Genomic DNA, 18,699 nt, shown 5'->3' with positions numbered 1-18,699 from the left:
CTTTCCGCTTTCCCTGTCTAGTTGTGATCTGCAGAAGCACCACCAACATGTGCTATAACAGCAGGGGAAGATTTCTGGAGACTATCAGCTAATCAATTATTTTAAGTGAGTTCCCGGGCTGAAGAACTTCTCCAGCAATCCTATACAGAAGCAACCTCCTGTGGCTCACACTGCACCAACACTTTTCCCTTGGGGTGGATACTGCAAAATCCCCAACTTGGTTTTCTTTTGGCCATGCTCTCCTTTGGAAAGGCCTCAGCCAAGTACAGCGTATCTCTGCCTGATTGAAAAGTTGTTCTGAAGAGCTGGAGAAAAGCCAACAGTTCAAGCAGATTTAAAAGGAAGAAAGCCATCCCTTGAGGCAGAGCGGCACACTGTCGGCCAGGTCAGATATCCTTACCCTTAGTTAGATGCTTATTCTGCATGGCCTGGGAGAGCCCTTTGTCCAGCCCCGCACATGTCAGGAAAGGCACTGTGGAAGGGGGTACGGCTGTCTGGTAATGCCATAGGACTCTTTTTTTCTCCCATGTCCTCATCCCCGACTGCCCAGGTAGCTACACCTGGCCTGAACCAGAACCCAAGTCTGAAAAGGCATGGTACCACTGCACTGGGGGAGTAGTGGGGTTTGGGACTGGTTAACCAGTGGGACTACTCAGATATCTCCTACAGATTCTCTGCCGGCAAGTTGAGTCGTGGTCTGTTCAGGTCAAGGACAGTTGCATCAGTCCTCTAAGCCACATTTGTCCTAGGACAGTGACACATGCCCTGCAGCCCCATCAGATTGCTCTGCACCTACACCTCTGTGCCTCCAAAGTTTAAGTTGAGACAACTTGAGGCATGCCAGTGCCTGCAAATGTCCTCAGTACAGTTTAATTAACCAGCGTGGAGATATCCCAAGGATACAGCACACTGTGGAGGACAGCATTTCTGAGTTCGATACCCAATAACTGAGACTTCAAGCATCTTGGAGGGTTCCAGCGACCAGGGCTGCCCGGCAGGCACAGCCTCTCCAGCCCTGTGAACCACCTGCATCCCCAGCTCCCTCCGCAGCACAAAGGGCTGCGGTCTGCAGCAGAGCAAACCCCGTTCCCACCTCGAGCTACGTAGGGAAACACACTTAGTGGTTTTTAATTACCTATGAAGCAGGAAGCATGTGACACTGCCCATGTTCCGGGAACCAGCCCCTTCCCAATAAAGCCTCTGATGGACTTGACCTCAGCAGGGGACCGGGGTGATAAGCGCTGTTTGTTGTTCCTGCCGAGTTAACATTCCCTGGCTCACAACGCTGTCTCCAGAACTTGCTCAGCTGATGTTCACTTTATAAAAATAACTCTGGCGCCATGTGTTTTACGAAGTTCATTTTAACCCATTGTCAACAAACCTGTGCGGGCTGTGGCAGAATGAATCCCAGGGTGGGGGACTCAAAATTGTTTGGCGTGAGACAGGGGGGGTGAAATAGGAAACAGGGGGAAAAAACACATGCTAAAGACAGCCACAAGAGCTGCATTCATACAGGGATTTCTGGGGTGGCAGCCAGGAAGGGTCAATGGTGTCATGACCAGCCTGCAATGCAATGCAAACAGAAAACACCACCCTGCTCTGTGGCACTAAGTGTTTTATCCAGGAATAAACACACTGTGACACAGACAGACCTGTGCTCCCAGAGCCTCTCTTCCCTCTGTAGCTGGTATGTACAGTGTTTCCCATAAACACAAACGACCCACTGAATGCAAATGCAGATGATCCAAAATTTCATGAGGACTTGAGATCTGCTACCCCTAAGGCTTCTTCCCCATCATTCCTGCACTGCAGCTCCAGCCCCAAATACTCAGGGTCTTGCTAAAGGAAACAGAATAACAATAGTAAAAACATCTAACTGTTCCCTGGAGACACATAACCTAACTCTTCACAGCTGTCAGAGCGCAGCCTCCAATAATTTGGGTAAAATATCTTTTTCTAGCTCAAACAGCAAAGTACACACGAGACTTCCCCATGTTCCTTCATCTCCCAGCTTGGAGTTCTTCCTCACCTTTCCCTTAACATTTCTGATGGAGACAGGAGTGCTTACGGCCACCACACTCCTGCCTGATGTTGCCCAGTCTCCCAGGAGATCTGCTTCTAGGGATGACTTCAGGGAAATTCAGCTGCAGATACTATAAACCAGGGTAGAAATTACTAAGAGAGTCATGCGTCCTTCTGAAAGAACAGACAGACTCCTGAATTTACAGAGCCTTGCACAGTCTTTGTGTGTGTGTGTTTGTGCATAAGTAGATGAAAGAAATAAGAAGGTGAGTCAGGGTAAATGCATCTTCTTATAAAGCACTCAGAATAATGCCATTAAATGTCAAAGCACCATGCTATTTCAGTTTTGCTGGCTTTTTCCCTACTGAGAAATCTTCCAGATAATTTCTGACCTGGGTTATTCATCTTCACCGTACACACAGAAAAGACACGTGAGAGCGAGGGATGAGAGAAGCAGCTGTGCCCATGCCGCTCACCCCCAATCCTGGTACGCTGAGGTCTGCAGCAGCGGTGCAGGGTGCAGGCTGGGTTTGCCTGCAGAGATGGGAGCAGCTCACGCATGCACTAGCCCCTCCACATTCAGCCCAGGTTTGTACCGGTAATTTGGAGTCTCCTGGGATCAACCAATTACAGTAAGATAGGCAGGTCTCTAGAAGATGATCCGTATGGAAAAGTCCTTCTCTGGAGGCCCTTTCAGGAGGAAGGTATCCCCTGAATCATTAATACTACTGTATTGCTGGAGTGCATCCACTCTGCAAGAACATCACCACAGCCTGCACGGGACGCTCAGGAAAGGGTTACCCTCGTGATCACGCTCAGCACTTCAGCTCCAGTCAGATATGCTGTCAGATCCTAACCAGAGGTGCCAGGACTGATTTTTCTCCTTCACCCACCAGACTGTGCTTACAGCAGCAAAGCAGGTGTTCACAGCCTCATGCAACGCATCCTCAGGGGTGGCTTTCATTTTGCTGCTTTGGAGACTCCCTGTACATCCAGGAGAGACCCAGGCTCTTCCAGAGCTCAACAGAGTCCTGAACTCCCTGCTAGAGATACCTCGAAATACCAAGAAGCACCTTCTCACGCCACAGATCCACTATTTATTATTATGTATACAGCCCACATGCAGAGCACTGGGCCAAACGCAGGATGCTCCCTACTCATCTGTTTACTCTTCCTTCTGTCTCCAGCCAGCCAAAACACTTCAGACAAACAGGCACAACCCCCAGTAGGAAGACACAGGCTCACAGACTGTCCCACGGATGCAGTCTCCCAGGATGGCCCCGTAACCCATCCCATGCAAGCAAAAATCCTCCCTTGGGTGCTGGAAGGAGCCTAGGGTGAACAAAACAGCTCCACATCATTCAGGCACTTCTCCTGCCTGAATGGATATTGCCCTCTCTTAGCAGCAACGGCAGGTTTATAATGTGAAAGATTTTACCTTCTTCGGCTTCCAGATCCACCAGTGAAGATACCAACACGCCCATCTCCTGACATTTTTTGCTGTGGGCCTTTGACTTCATATGTTTAGTCAGATTCCCTGAAAAGAAGCAAAAAACATATTTTGGTCAATATGGCCCTTTTTTTCTTTCTTTCTTTTTTATTTTTTTCATTTTGCAAGCTCAGCAGTTACAAGTTAATATAAGTTTATATTGCTCTGAACCGGACAAAGGAGGCCTCTGACTCTTCCCAAACCACTATCCATTGCAAATACCCTGTGACACAAGACTAAGTCCTCCCTTTTGTTCCTTTGCTTCTGCCCTGGGGTGGAAAAGGAGGTGCTGGCAGGGTTGTGTGACCTTTCAGTTGTTGTGCAACCTGAAAAAAAAAGTTGGGGTACACATTTGGGTTTGGAGGGAAGAAAAGTCCCGGATTGTTTTCAGTTGTGATGGTGCCACAAAGAAAAATGGTAGGAAAGTAGGGAAGAGAAACACATTTCAACCTAGCATCACGTCCCACCTCATCCCAGCACACAGGGTCACCAGCCTGGAGGTGAGGAGCTCCTTAGCACCACAGGGCAGACTGGTGCTACCAAAATGAGTGCTCAAGATGCCAGCAACAGTGAAAAACCTTAAAATCACCCTCTTCCCTCAGCAGGATGGCTCAGGTGCTTTGGCATGCACCAAAGTGCCAGGCAAAAGTTCTCAGCTCCCTGAGGAGTCATGGATACCCTCTGAAGCCCTGTGCACCAGGGTCTGGCAGCACTGAGAGAACCTGCTGAGCACTAATGAGGCTTCCTCGGGGCTGGGGTGGAAGGAGCAGCCCCTGCAAGGGGGGAGTCTGGGATGTGGGGGCATTGGTTACTGCTCTGAGACGGCGTGATGGGATAACTCGTGGGCACACTGGCCTCACAGAGCACTTCTCTAATTCTAACTCCCAAATTACAGGCAGGTTAATTAGACAGTTATTAAACCTACTTATATCCAAGGGAAATGCTGAACAAAGGGGAATCTTGTTGAGGGGGAAAAGGTAAGTAGGTGGAATGAAGGAAAAAATCAAGGGTAAGAGAAATAAAGAAAAAAATGTCCCATTTTTCCCTTTCCTCTCCCACACCTCTTTATGGGCTGAGCTGATGATGAGAAGAAATCTGGGCCCTTGCTGAAGCTCCACCAAGGGCTGTTTAATTTCCCATCACAGCCCACGAGCTGGCTGAGCACTCCAAATTCAGTGCAGCAATATGATGTGCCATCAGCCTTCCTGTTAGCGAACACTTGAGAGTAGTGCTGAACATGAGGTTTGTTTTTCTCACCAAAAAAAAAAAAAAAAAAAATTGAGGAAAAAAATGAATTCTCACACTTTATTATAACCTTCAGCTGAGGACTGAGGTCCCTCAGCTGGTATCCTGCAATCCAAAGAGTCCCCCAGTCCCTGAGCTGGGTGGGAGTATAGAGAGCCTCTATCAACCTCTCCTCCCACTGCTCCGGATAGCATAAATAAATAAGCAACTATTCATTGGAGCAGAGAATTACCCGTGACGCCCTCACATCTCTGAAGAGTGCCATAACCATCTAGCTACCAAGTTAGTTTCTCTTTAGTCCATGAATTATTTATTTAGCCCATTTTATACAAAATGGAATAGCTCCAACAGGAAAGACCAAGAGAGACAAAGGCTGACTATATATCCTTGTGTATCTGGCACCCATCTAGGATGTGGATTCAAAGGATATTTAATAATTTAAATGCAGCAAAACAGTTCCAGTAAGACAGATTTATTATTTTTAAACTTGATGCCTAAATACCCTTAGCCCCATGGTTAAGACGCTCGGGTATGAGGATGAGGCCAGCTTGGCTCAGGTCCTTGCTCAGAATCAGACTTCTCTTTCTCCACTTCAGAGCAGAAGTTTTATTGTGGACCCAAAGACACCCACTCAGACAAGAACATGCTCTCACGGACACCTCTGGTTCCAGTGAATCACCATTGTTTTAAAGTGAAAAACTCTTTCACTGAGAAGTATCCAACGAGTCCAAATTGTGGCCTCATGGAACTGGAATTTAATTTTGGACCTAACTAAGAGAAAGACAAACTGACTCAGTCTGTTGAACTCAAACCCTGCTGCTGCTGCCTGTCTATCATGGCACATCACATCTTGCCTGGTAAAAATGACCCATCTTTGCTGAGTTACCACAGCAAAATCCCTAACTGGATTCCCTTGAATGCTAAGAAACACAGAAAACAAGCCCAAGTAAATGCCTGATGTGAGCAGGGGGCTGTTGGTTAACCTGTGGTCTGCAGCATCTCGGGAATTCAGCTGTGATCCCCTTGGTGGGAAGAGTTGGAAGGGCAGGTCCACCAGGGGTCTTGGTGAGACCACATCCCCAAAACAAGCTCATAAATTCACTGTGCTACATGCATCTGGCTTTGGCTAAACCAGGAGGGCATAACATTAATTACTCGGAGGGGGGTTGTGAAATGCAGTGTTTTGGGCAAGACTGCAGCCACCCCGTACTCGAGGGAAGGACTCTGGTCCTCAGAAGCGTACAGTTGCCACCTTGGCCACTTCAGATGTCCGAAGGCTGGTTATACACACAGGTCCTCCCCGCTGCCTTGGCTCCAGTGGTGTTTGCGGCAGACGCACACTCTCCCTTTTGCTGCTGCAGGCTCTGGGCAGACACGGGGAGCCCAGCCGGCTGCCTCTGCAGCCCACAGCTCCCTGCCATCGCTTCACTGCACCTCTGCTTTGACTCTGCTCCACCCGGAGCAATGGCTCAGGTTGACAAGCTCTGCCAGAAGCCATCAGCATCACTTGCCTTTTTATTTTCTTTCACTGGAGGCAACTGTCTTTGTGCAAGGCAATGCCACGGCTTCTCCTCTCCCTTCCCCACCCAGGCTGCCTGCACAGGCATGAGCTGGAAGGCACTGCACAGGCAACGCCAAACCCCTCTGTACAAATGAATTTATGCAAAATACCAAAGGATCAATTCATAGCAAGTGTCGCTTTCTTTCCCCTTCCACTTTTTTCTACTGTTTTCCATCTCCCTTGCGCTGATGAGCAAGATAAGCCTGGAAAGCTCTCGGTGCAAATCCCCCTGGTGCACGGTCTGTCCACGACAGCACCCTGCATGCACACCAAGTAGAAATTCCAACAAAATAAGGATGCTGCTGTCCTTTTAGGGAAGGGAGATTTAGCAGGCTGGATTCTCATCTGACTAAAGTTTGCATCATTTTAAGGAAGTTAAAAGCTCGAGGCTTATTTACACCAGCTGAGAAGCTGAGTTATCATCTTGGGAGCAATTTGGAGGACAATGATATTTACCTTATCAGGGTTCTTCTTACAGTTTGTGGTTTTAGACTCCTTAATTAATGTTGGCAGGATTAAATGCTAAAGTCCTTCGGCAAATTTCCAGTAAAATCAACACAACTTTGCCTAAGTAAAAGCTGGATATGATTCCTACAAGGAAGGACTCACAGCTACTTGTTGCCTTACGGAGTTCTGGCTCCCAACTTCAAAAAAAACCCAAAACCTACATAGCATTGCTTCCCTGGAAACAGTGGAAAAAAACATATTTGAAGGAGTAAGACAGAAACTAGCAGGCAGGGAAGCTGTATTTAAATAGCAGAACAGTTATATTGCATCTAAGCAGGTAAGCGGTTCTCACTAAGGATTGTTTATCAAAAAGTTCCCACATTTGAAAGAAACTGGTTATATTTAAATGAATTCAGGAATCAGTGGAAATTGGGACCCCACCCCAACTATTGCTGCATTGGAGGAGTACACACAGTATCAGTGCAGCGCTCTCATTACACCTGCTTATAACGATGTATACCGGCTGCTTAAGCTCTTCTGATGTTGTGAGGTCTTATTTTGGATTTAAAGCAGCTTAAATACTTGTGTTGTTTTGAGAAGGCTAAAACTCTAGTGTTCCAGAAGCACTTAAAGCAGCTTAATAGGGACTAGAAGTGATTTCCCAGTTTAATTAAAGAGGGAAATTAATTTTTCAGAATATCCATTATCATACTTTAAAGGTGGCAGAGTTAAAGCAAAACTAGGGAACAGAAATATTAAGATTCTTGGAAAAATTATCCTGTCTGTATTGGGCATACACCATGCTTTCTATTTCTCCTATTAAATATGAACAACTTAACACCACCACCACCACCACCAATAAATGATCAACTGCATGATCTCAGTGTCCAAGGCGACACTGTGATACAAACATCCACAGCTTTCCAGGACTTAAGTATTTTCATATTCCTCTTTTAAAATAATATGCAAGGAGAGCAACAGCTACTCTATAACTAGCAGACTCCCATTTTGCTGTGAGATGCACTCCTGCACAGAAAACCAGGCACTGGCCAATACTCTTCATCCCAGATAACGCCTTGAAAGAGGTTTTATGTGTGACTTAAATAATGCACAGGCCTTGATTTAGGTCTCGGTATGGAGATAATGTCCTCAAGTGAGACTATAAGAAGAAAAGTTTTAATTTATGTAATTTATTGGGCAAAAGATTTCAATTTTAAAAATTTTGTTATTGTCTTTTATACTTATTGACTTAAAGATTAAAGGAGAGAATTTGAACCTCTAGCCTGCCTGCCTGTATTGATACAGGCTATAAAATATTAGCCATCTTCTGGATCAAGTCTATCAGCTTGCATTAGCCAAAAACTAATCTTCCAGAAAGGTACCCAGGCTGCATTTGCAGACTTCAAAATGCAGAGAATTAGCATATTTCCCATTGAGGCTTGTGCTGAGCCTTAATAGCTGCTCTGTTTAAAAAAATAACAGCTAATATTTCACTTGAATTTGCCAGTCGTCTACTTCCAGCCCTCATGCCTTTTTTTTTTTTTTTTTTTTTTGTACCTTTCCCTGCTAAGTTAAAGAGCCCTTTTGCTCACAGTGTTTCATCTCCTGTCTGGACCACTGGGTCATTTTCTGTTCCCAGCAACACATCTCACGCCACATTGCATAAGGGCGCAGGCAGCAAATTCCTGAGGATAACTGTCCTCATCCTATTGGAGATTTGTGAGATCCCAAGGAGCAGGAGGACCAAGGCCTCCCCTCAGTAGTGGCTCCACAGGGATGCTCGCAGCCTTTCCCTCTTCCCAACCACTAGGGAAGGGCCCCAGCGCACACAGGGTGCAGGGACATTTTGCAAGTCTGTGTATCACTGTCCTAACAGCAGTGAATTCTTTTGGAGCTTTCCGCCAGTTGGACCTGCTCTGTAGTTTCCAGAGGAGGCTTAGCAGAGCGCTGAGTCTGCTACAGCAGTAATAATAATAAACTGTGCAGCCATAACCTTGCCTTTAAGGTCTGAGGGGGTAATGCATTTAATATATTAACATGTTCAATAACCTCAGTGCCTGTCATGTGCTGATTTAAGGAACTGCAAACTAATTTATTAAAGGAAGACTATGGCTGAGGACATGAAGAAGTCTAGTGTCTGGAAACTGTGAGTGGACTAGACTATCAAATGGATATCTTCAGCCAACAGGTGCTGATGTCCTTTACACAATCACCTTTTAAATTAATATGAAGCTCCTTGTCCCTTCTGACCTCCAAGAAAAGGCAGCAGCATCGACACAGCGAGCTGTTCCATACACTTTGTCCAGAAATTTTAAGAAATCTTAAGTAATCAGGACATGAGAGTCTGATGCGAGTCTGAATGAGAACAGAAAATAGCAGTGGGAAAGGACAATGTCTGCACAGGAGGGGAATTAATGTGCCAGCACTGACCCATATCCCCAGGTCACCCGAGAGAAGGAGTGAAGAAAGGGGCTGTGCTTCCCTTGAGGGTCTGGAGATGAGTGACAAGGGAAGGCTGGTGGTCCCTGTGTCCTCTCTGGGCAGGTGGTCAAGGGAAAAGCTCTCCCTGATCTTCCTGAAAGGGAAAATTGTTAGACTGCAACTTTTTCTTCATTTCCTTCCTGGTAAGCAAACAATGAAGAAGCTGCTTAACTTCTTTTAAACAACATCTTGGAGGCCACAGTAACAAATCTCTTAGGAGAGCACTACCACAGTGGAGGTAGAGACACCTCATTAAAGAGGCACATTTATATCTGGTCCAGAAACATAAAATCAAATAAATCTTTACAAACCAAATTTCCAAGACTGCTGTTTCCATCAGCTAAGTGAGCACACAAAAATCTCATGGATTTGCTTTAAAATAACAAAAAAAAAAATTTCCCTGCAGTTCTGTAACCAAAAGGAACAGCTTCGCTTACAGTGACAGTAATGCACAAAAAGCAGACACGCAGCATAATTAGTGAAAAGGGGAAAATATTTAAAGCTCTTTCTTTTGCAAAAGTTTTCCCAGTTCTTGGAACACAGATATGGACTTTCCAGGGGGGCGGGGGGAGAGCTACATTTTAACCAGATAAAGATCCTCATTAAAAATAATAATAATAAAAAAATGTTTAACTGCTTCCAGCCTACTTGAGAGTTTAGAGCATTAGATCATGCTGGAGAGATCTACCACAGCCAAAACGAAGACAGTTCCACAGATATCCCCCTTGAGTTTACGCTGAAGGCTAAAATTAACTTTGGAGAGCTGATTTCTAAAAGAGCTTCAACTCAGCTTATATTTTTGCAAGTGCAGTCCGGTAGCGAGAGCTCCAGCTTCTCCATTCTGCAATTAACTGTGGCTGCAAAACTTGCACACCAGGAAGGAGGATCCTAATGAATCAGTGCACAAACAAACTTATTCTAGACGTCTGCAAAACGAGCTGTGAAACATCCAGTTCTGCAAACCTCCTGGACCTCCAGTTCGCACTCCATCACCAACAGTAACGATTCTGTAACTGGACTTTAACTGATGATTTTATCAGCACATAAGGTTGATCTTTTTCTCACCCTCCAGCAACTCTTCCAAACGTCCTTGTGTCTCCATCAGCAAAGCAAACAGCTTTTACCCAAATGCTGCAAAGTTATGTGGAGTATAAGCATGCCCACAGGACACAGCCAGCCCTCTGACTGTCACCCCCTTCCAGCAAAGAGCCATTTTCATGCAATTCCGAGTTACCATCATGCAACTATTTGTCCTGAAATCGCTGATCTGGGGAAGTTCTGCCCCCTCATGCATCCACAGGCAAACGGATAGTTTTGCATTCAAATCCCAACACTGGGATGTTTTGTTCTTTTTTCGAAGGAAGCATGTCCATGCTACCTTCCTCATGCAAAGTTTCCTGCAAAGTTAAAGAAGGGAAGTCCCGTGGAGGCAGCGTCTATTTGCAATGTGCAATCGGCACAGTCAGTGCTGACAGTTTGTGTGCTTCAAGGGAGCAGAGATGAAGAGCAAAGCAGCTAGAGAGACGGTGAAAAGGATGGTTTGATCACAGCATCCTGAATAAAAGCCTAACAGAAGGATGGTGGAAGGCAAGGTGAAGTGACGGAAGAGGCTGAATGGATTCACCTCTCAAAGGAAAACCTCAGAATAAAGTAACAAAAGCAAGTAAAGAGAAAGAAAATGAAGCAGAAATAGCTCCAGGCTGGGAGGGAGAGAAAGAACAGTCACTGAGATCTGCTGCATGTGTCTGATGAGAATTTGGCCTCGAATTCGGTATCACTTCCCCATGCTCCCATACACCTAGTGATTACCAACATGTTGTTACCCAGAAATCACCACCAGCTTTACCAACAAAGCCACTGGCTCCAGGCACTGCCCACACAATTCAGTGTCTGTGTCACAATTCAGAATCTGTGTCACTTGTCTAGCATGGACGTGCCCTCCATCAGCACTTCTGGGTAAGCACACGTGCCACTGTCCACACAGCACCCCGTGCCTCATCCCCACACCCGTGCTGTGCCAATTCCCTGGGTAGCACTGTATTTTGGGGGTTGATGCTCTTATTGAGTAATTAACTCTCCCAGCTGTGTCATCTTCTGAGATTTGCCATGATGGAACTACAGACAATGGACATCTTACATCGATGTCAAACTATAATCAAGAAACTGAACTCGACATCTTTATTGCAAGACTTGCTGCAACCGAAGATGGAGGGGACGTGTCAAATCCACGGTGCCAGACTCTTATGAGAAGTTAAAGGGACCTGGGCACCTCTGGAACTTTTGAAAACTTTACCCACAGTCTCTTGGAAGAGACTTTTTTTTCACATGGTTCTGCATGTTCCTGATGGAGTTCACTTGCACACTCACTGAGGCAATGATGGAGGATGCTTGCAAAGAATATCTGGTGGTAGTGAGGCTGTGGATCATTAATGACTAGATGTCCTGGAATGGAAGTCTTTAGAGAAAGAGTCTATTGATATGATGTAGAAAATGTCGAAGCTACATGCAACTGCGAAGGATGAAAATGTGCAGTGCAACCAGATCTTGAGAGCACTAGCAGAAAAAGCCACCCAAAGACTGTCTCCAAGTGCTTGGTCAGGGATGTTTGCCTGTACCCAGGAGCTCCTGCTCTCATTCCGGGGTGGTTTTCTTTACAAATCCCTGCCAGTGAAGCTGCATTTCAGGATCATTCCCTTTAAGAAGCACAAGTAGGATCACACAGATGCTCTGCTACAAGCTGGCACGTGCAGCCAGTGCTCTCCATCACAACACGCATCGGCTTAACACAGGACTGGTCCTCTTCTGAAAATTTCAGCCAATTTAAGACTCCCTCATCCCCCTCCCTCCGAGTCCTGGGGTTTTCCAGACCCTGGGAAGGCTTTCCCTTCCCCTTTGCCAGCACCCCCAAGAAGGCTTGTAAGTCAATATACTAAGCAGAGGATCTAGGAGCTGACTGTCTCTTACCTTTGGTTTTAAAAGCAAAGTTACAGTACTTGCAGACATATGGCCTGACGTCTGTGTGCGTGCGAATGTGTTTCTTCAGCATGCTGGGTTTCTTGCAGCGTATTCCACACTCCTCACATACATACTTCCCTCTTCCACGGCCTCGCACATACACATACTCTTCGTTTGATTTGTACCTATGAGCAAACGGTGTCATGATAAAAAAAAAAAAAAAAAAAAAGAAGATTCCCACCTCAAAAGTAGTCACAACTTTCCTGGATTAATTCAGCATGTTATTGACACCATCGGTCTCATTTACCATTTGCTAGCTATGGGTAATTAGGCTAAATTCAAAATATCTTCAAAAGCTTTTGCCCAGATGCCTACTTCCTTTTCTGGAACATGTTCTTACATCTGCTTCTCTGTACAGACAAACAGTCCGAAGTCACAGGGTCACCCAAATGTCCTGATTTTCCCCATCCTCAAACACAAACTGAGGCACTCGTAATAGTCTGAATAAGATATGTCACAGTCCAGCCTGGCTGCCTGAATCATCTCTCTCTCTCAGCTTTTACTGTGTTTTAAAATATGCACAGTCTGTCACTGCACTACGCAAAGCACTGAGAAAATACACCCTAGCTAAACCTCTTGTCATATAACCTTTCCCACCCATTGGGACAACAGTAAAAGCCATCTGAGAAGACTGTGATGCCACACTACAAGTTGTGGACCCTACACAGACTCCTGCTAGAATGAGACCCCCAGAATGGACACAAAGAGAAGAAAACATCCATTTTTTAAATATATTGTGCTAACACTAAATGTAAACACCACAGACTCCAGGCTTTTTTATCTTTGGCACAATATTGTGAGTTAGGTTTACCCGAGAGAATGAGATCGGTCATCCTTCCTTCACATTGTATATTCATTTATTTTCTGTCCAAGCATTAGGGAAGGCTACATGATGGGGGTTTGAAAAATATTTGTGAGACTGAGACAAATCATTTAGCCTCCTGCCGTTCAGCAAATGGAGTCTGTAATTTCCTGTACTTGCAGCACAAGAAGAATAAGGCAACACAAAATTGGTCCCCTCAGATTTTTAAGAGGCCAAATTTTTGAAGCACGGTACTTCTTGCAACTCATTTTTCTATCCAGTATGAATTATATCTCGTCTTCAGAAATCTCCAACCATCAAACTTTGAAAATCAGACCTTCTAAAGCATCTTAATAGGGGATCTGAAGATACACAAGACCATCAGTCATCTTTTAGTATCTTCCCAATAAAGCCTATTCCAAACCAGAATGGTGAGAAAACAACAGCCAGACTGAAAAGAAACTGGACAGAAACAGCAGCACTAGGAATAGCTTGAACACTTTAATAAGTGAACGTATAGCAAATCCTAAAACCCCTATGTATTTATAACGCAAAAAAAAAAAAATCATTTAAAACTAAGTAAAAAATACACAAAGATCATGAATCCAGCCCTGAACTGATAGGATGATAATGGTATGGTCTGCACAGAAAGCATCCAAGAAAATACATCCCAGTTACCCACAAGTGTAGCTTTAAAAGCAGGTAAGTCACACTGCATGAACCCCTTGATCTCCCACCCAGGCAGAATGCACGTGGCCTTGGCTCCATTTTGTTTCATTCATTTAGGAAGCGTACAGGTAATTTCAGTTCCACATGGGTGTTTGGGGGACCTACTACACGTGAAATTCAGAATAATCTTCCTGGCTGCTACCTGGTAGATGTGAGTTCCAGACTAAACCCCTCCTCTCCTGCCAAATCCTGGTCTTTCTGCCCCAAGGTCTTATCTGTAAGAGGCAGGCTGAGCCACTTCTTTGCTTCATAGGAGAGATGTGAGCAGATGCTTAAAAGATGATGAGTTGCTCATGCATTAAGGTGATGAGATCACAAATCTATGCAGGTTCAGACACAGACTAGAGAAGACAGAGGAAAAATGAGTGTTTACATAGCCCCAATCTAGACTGAAATACCGGTAGCAGCACCAGCATAACCAGGTCTTGGTGTCCAACAGATACACGTGGGGGAACAGCTTGTATTTCTGTCCTTCAGTACGAGCAGAAGTTCTTCAGACCATCACCAGAGTCATCTGGCAGCCCAGATACTCTATTCTGTCTTCTGTAACTGAAGACACAGCAATGCCATCTACCCTGTGCCTTTCCCCACTCAAAAAAAAACAAACAAACAAAAACCAACACCAAAACCCCTTCATCACAAGGTTCTCATTATTTGGCCAGAGGGGACTGAACTGGAGTCTGAAGAGCACACGCTGACTGCCAGCCTCCACCCCAGTATGTCCAGACATCTCCATTTAACCTCACAGACACCAGGGCACACATAATTAATTGTTAGGGATGGCCAATGTCCCTGTCCCTTCTTCACTGAGTCACTGACTTAATGCTAAAGCAGCAAAAGGAGCAAAAGGAACCCAGGAATCCTCATTTCTCTTCTTCTGTTCAAATTTGTATTTGAGGCTTCCTTCTTGCCTCTCTTTCTGTCATTATGCTAGTAATCACCTTGCCATTTAAAAAAATGAAATTGCTCCTTTATCAGCCTTGTACTTGCACTATCCTTAATTACACTCTCACATGGAAATCTTCTAAGCAAGTTCTTTGTGTCCAACAGTCCCTTCATCAGCCTCATTAACGCTATCGGGGCTGCCTTTTCCTGGATAAAAAGGGACACATGATTTAATCTGAAATTAGACACTGCAGCTTATCTGACACTCTGTGAGGCTGAGCCATCCTTTAACACAGATATTTTCCTACAGCTCCCTGAGACCATGTGTAAAACACACAGGGGGAGGAGAGAAACAGAAAAAGAAAGGTTACCTAAGGAAATACCAAACCAAACAAGAAGAAGAAAGAAAGGGAGGTGATACTGCCATGACACAGAACGCTGTTGCAAATGCCATCTGTCTATAATATGTTTGTGGAGATAATTACTTCAATATGATGCTGGTTTCTCTGTGGATCTAATACGCTCATATGATTTGCATCAGAAAGACAAATCAATGACAGCTCACTTCACGTGAAGATTTACCCTGGACAAAGGATCTTCCTGCTCCATAACGTTTGCTGTAACCAGATCCCTCTAATATCCACAGTTGGAGTTTGTGTCAGCAAATCTGGGCTTCTCTTCCAGAGCACTGTGGAATTCATTATCCTGTAGTTAGCAACTTACACCTCTTACAGTGTCACAGCTCCCATCTGATACCAAGGTGATTTGAAACTCAGGAGGCTAACTGACCATTACCAGCTTGGAGACTAATTTCGGAAATAGTTCTTTCAAACAAGACACACAAAAAGATAAAAATTCAGTTATTTGATGCATTTTTTTGAAAGGTTATTTGCTGTGTTCTGCTAGCAAATGCACATCTGCTGAATTTTGAGCAACCACTACAAACACTTTTCAGCGCAAGAGGAACTGGCATAGCCATGGCATCATCGGTGCTACCGTAGGCAGTACCAGATTCAGAGACCTGATAGCCCCAAAACAGGCCATCACCGTCACGAGTCACAAGAAACCCAACAATGGGAAAACACGAACCTGGAGAAAGCTTTGTTCTTTCCCTTAAACTTAGTTGAAACCTAAAACCATGAAGCATTTATTCCTTTGCAGGTTTTAGGAGGTCTAGTTCTTAATATTTGCTGTTACAAATATCTGACTACCCTTTTTAGCCACAGACACTTTTTTTTTTTTCCCCTCAGTGCTGTGAGCCACATCCAAAATCTTCATGTGGCTGAAAACCACACGATAAAACTTTGGAGAGCAGAGGGGGAAGGAGGTTTGGTGGTTCACAGGCAGGAAGGGAGAACAGGTTTCTGGGGGACTCATTGCTTCACTACGAGACACAGTTGGGCTGAATCACCCCTTCTCTCCCACTTCCTACAACAGCCAGGAATTTACCTTGCCCTGCAAAGTCTTTGCTGATGTGACCTTGCTGGTCACAGCCTCAGCACGGAAGCTGCACTTATATTATTTGTAAAAGTCACATGTAGGCAGTCTTTCTGAATTTCCAGAATTTGAAGCTTGATAATGTATTATGGTAAAGAACATTCCCACTTAGTTTTGCAGCAACTGAACAAGTATTTCCTCAACTGGTTTTGACATTTGTTAAACTCACTTGTTTGCTTTTTGGATTTCTGGTACATAGTAACAGGAATCAGATATCTGATCCCTTTCCTGAGCTGCTGCATTTAGTTCAACCAAGTGAACTGAGTAGCTCCAGTTGTTGCCTTCGGTGCAAGTCTTCTGGTTTTATTGATGGCACATTTTATCTGTCATCAGGCTGCCCACTCATCTGGCTTGGCTAAATCCTTTGGAAGATCCTGACAGTCTGCCTTGGTATTAACTAATCTAATTTATGTTTTATGCCACCTGCAAAATTTGACAGATGGCTGATAAATGCATAACTATTATAATGTCGCTAATTACTATTAAGTTTATTGCCTTTCTCACAGCTCCCTGCTAAATGATTAGATGACTTCTTCCACAGTGATACCTGCAATACCGACTCTGAAACTGCATGTGCAGCGGAAGTCCTTAGCCTTACCCATTGCATACCCTAGGGAAACACAGGGTGGGAGACCCTATAGGACTGCAGCCTATGTCAAGGATCACCACGCTCAGAGGTGTGTCCTTAAGGCCAGACAGTTACTATGAAATCTCCGTTAACTCAAGCCAAGCTACAGCAGAACAAACAGAAGGATTTCTTTACAAAATCCAGACCAGACAATGTCATTTCCAGATTTCTAAAAGCATCATAAAACCTTCTAGTATCCCAATTTACCAGACACAGATATTGCATCAAGACAAACAAGGAACTTCCAAAGAATGATCCAGTAAGACAGAGAAAGAGCTGGGTATGGGTATGGGAGGACCTGGCACAGAAATCCCCTCTTTGTCTGAAGTAATGGATGTTTTGCAAACAGCACTTGCCAGTCTCCAGTGAAACTGCAGAAGACAGGAGTCTGAGTTGGATGAGGCTCCACCACCCAGACTGGACATACGCAAAGAAGCCTGGTATGAAGGTGTTACTATGAAAATAATCTTACCCTTGAATTAGGTTATCAGCAGCTCAAACAGGATTTAACACTGGAAGAATTACACTATCCAAGATGGCCACCTCACAGGCAGCAAACCCAGGGCTCCTTCTGCTTGGTAAAACACTGGGGCAGGGACTATCTTCTGCCACAGGTACAACACAGTGCCTGAAGCAATGGGACCGTCATTTTCAGTGGACTTTAATTCAGATAACAAATCAGGATCAATCCAAAGATAAGTAGCTGGCTTGGACTTGTGGGGAATCTCACAGAGGTTGAGGGGTATTAAATCTTCCCGTAACCAGTAACATATGCCGTTGGCATGGGAAGAGCAGCTGGGCAGCCACTGCTTCCATCCCCAGGTGCTGCAATGTCTCCAGTGCACAGGGCTCTTTGCCGATGCAGAGGAGCTGGATGGATGTGCCTTATCAAGAGCCCTCCCTCTTACGGTTGATAGTGGACAGGAGATTAAAATATTACAAACACAGCTCCCTCTCAGGACTGCTGCTGTGATCAGCTTCCTCACACATCTCAGGTCCATGGCTGCTTGTGGCTGCAGGATGGAAGGGCAAAGCAGAGAGTCACCATGACAAACGTGCCCACCACAGACACTTGGGGTCTAATTCAAAAACCTGCAGCTGTGATTTTGTCTCCTTCTGCACAATGAGCAACAAGAAACACAGGTAAAAGCAGCACATGTCATCCCTGACCTTCTGTAGCGATTTCAAGTTTGTTCATGGAATCATAGAATCACAGAATCAGAACCATAGAATTGTTTAGGTTGGAAAGGACCTTTGAGATCATCAAGTCCAACTGTTAACCTAGTACTACCAAGTCCACCATTAAACCGTGTCCCTCAGCACCACATCTATATGTCTTTTGAATGCCTCCAAGGATGGGGAATCCACCACTTCCCTGGGCAGCCTGTTCCAGTGCTTGACAACCCTTTTGGTGAAGAAATTTTTCCTAATATCCAATCTAAACCTCCCCTGGTGCAACTTGAGGCCATTTCCTCTTGTCCTATTGCTCGTTACTTGGGAGAAGAGACCAACTCCCACCTCACTACACCCTCCTTTCAGGTCGTTGTAGGGAGCGATCAGGTCTCCCCTCAGCCTCCTCTTCTCCAGACCAACCACTCCCAGCTCCCTCAGCCGCTCCCCAGCAGACTTGTGCTCCAGACCCTTCCCCACCTTCGTTGCCCTTCTCTGGACTCGCTCCAGCACCTCAAGGTCTTTCTTGCAGTGAGGTGCCCAAAACTGAACACAGCACTCGAGGTGCGGCCTCACCAGTGCCGAGTACAGAGGGATGATCACTGCCCTGGTCCTGCTGGCCACACTATTGCTGAGACAAGCCAGGATGCCATTGGGCTTCTTGGCCACCTGGGCACACTGCTGGTTCATGTTCACCAATACCCCCAGGTCCTTTTCCACTGGGCAGC

General features: G+C 45.3%; 1 protein-coding gene across 1 annotated transcript in view; it reads right to left on the bottom strand.

Annotated features, from left to right (window-relative positions):
* Positions 1-12,405, bottom strand: part of LOC104159065 (transcription factor HIVEP3-like) — a 20,998-nt gene extending 8,593 nt beyond the window's left edge. The window contains exons 1-2 of the mRNA XM_009696879.1: positions 12,210-12,405; positions 3,461-3,559 (exon numbers count right to left, since the gene is read on the bottom strand). Coding sequence (XP_009695181.1) covers positions 3,461-3,559; positions 12,210-12,405 — 295 coding nt within the window. The remainder of the gene's footprint in view (positions 1-3,460; positions 3,560-12,209) is intronic.
* Positions 12,406-18,699: the final 6,294 nt, after the last annotated feature.

This window comes from Cariama cristata, unplaced genomic scaffold (assembly GCF_000690535.1).
Source record: "Cariama cristata isolate BGI_N322 unplaced genomic scaffold, ASM69053v1 scaffold12950, whole genome shotgun sequence".
Classification (NCBI taxonomy): domain Eukaryota; kingdom Metazoa; phylum Chordata; class Aves; order Cariamiformes; family Cariamidae; genus Cariama; species Cariama cristata.
Note: the sequence above shows the minus strand (reverse complement) of the source record. Positions and strands in the feature narration are given on the sequence as shown.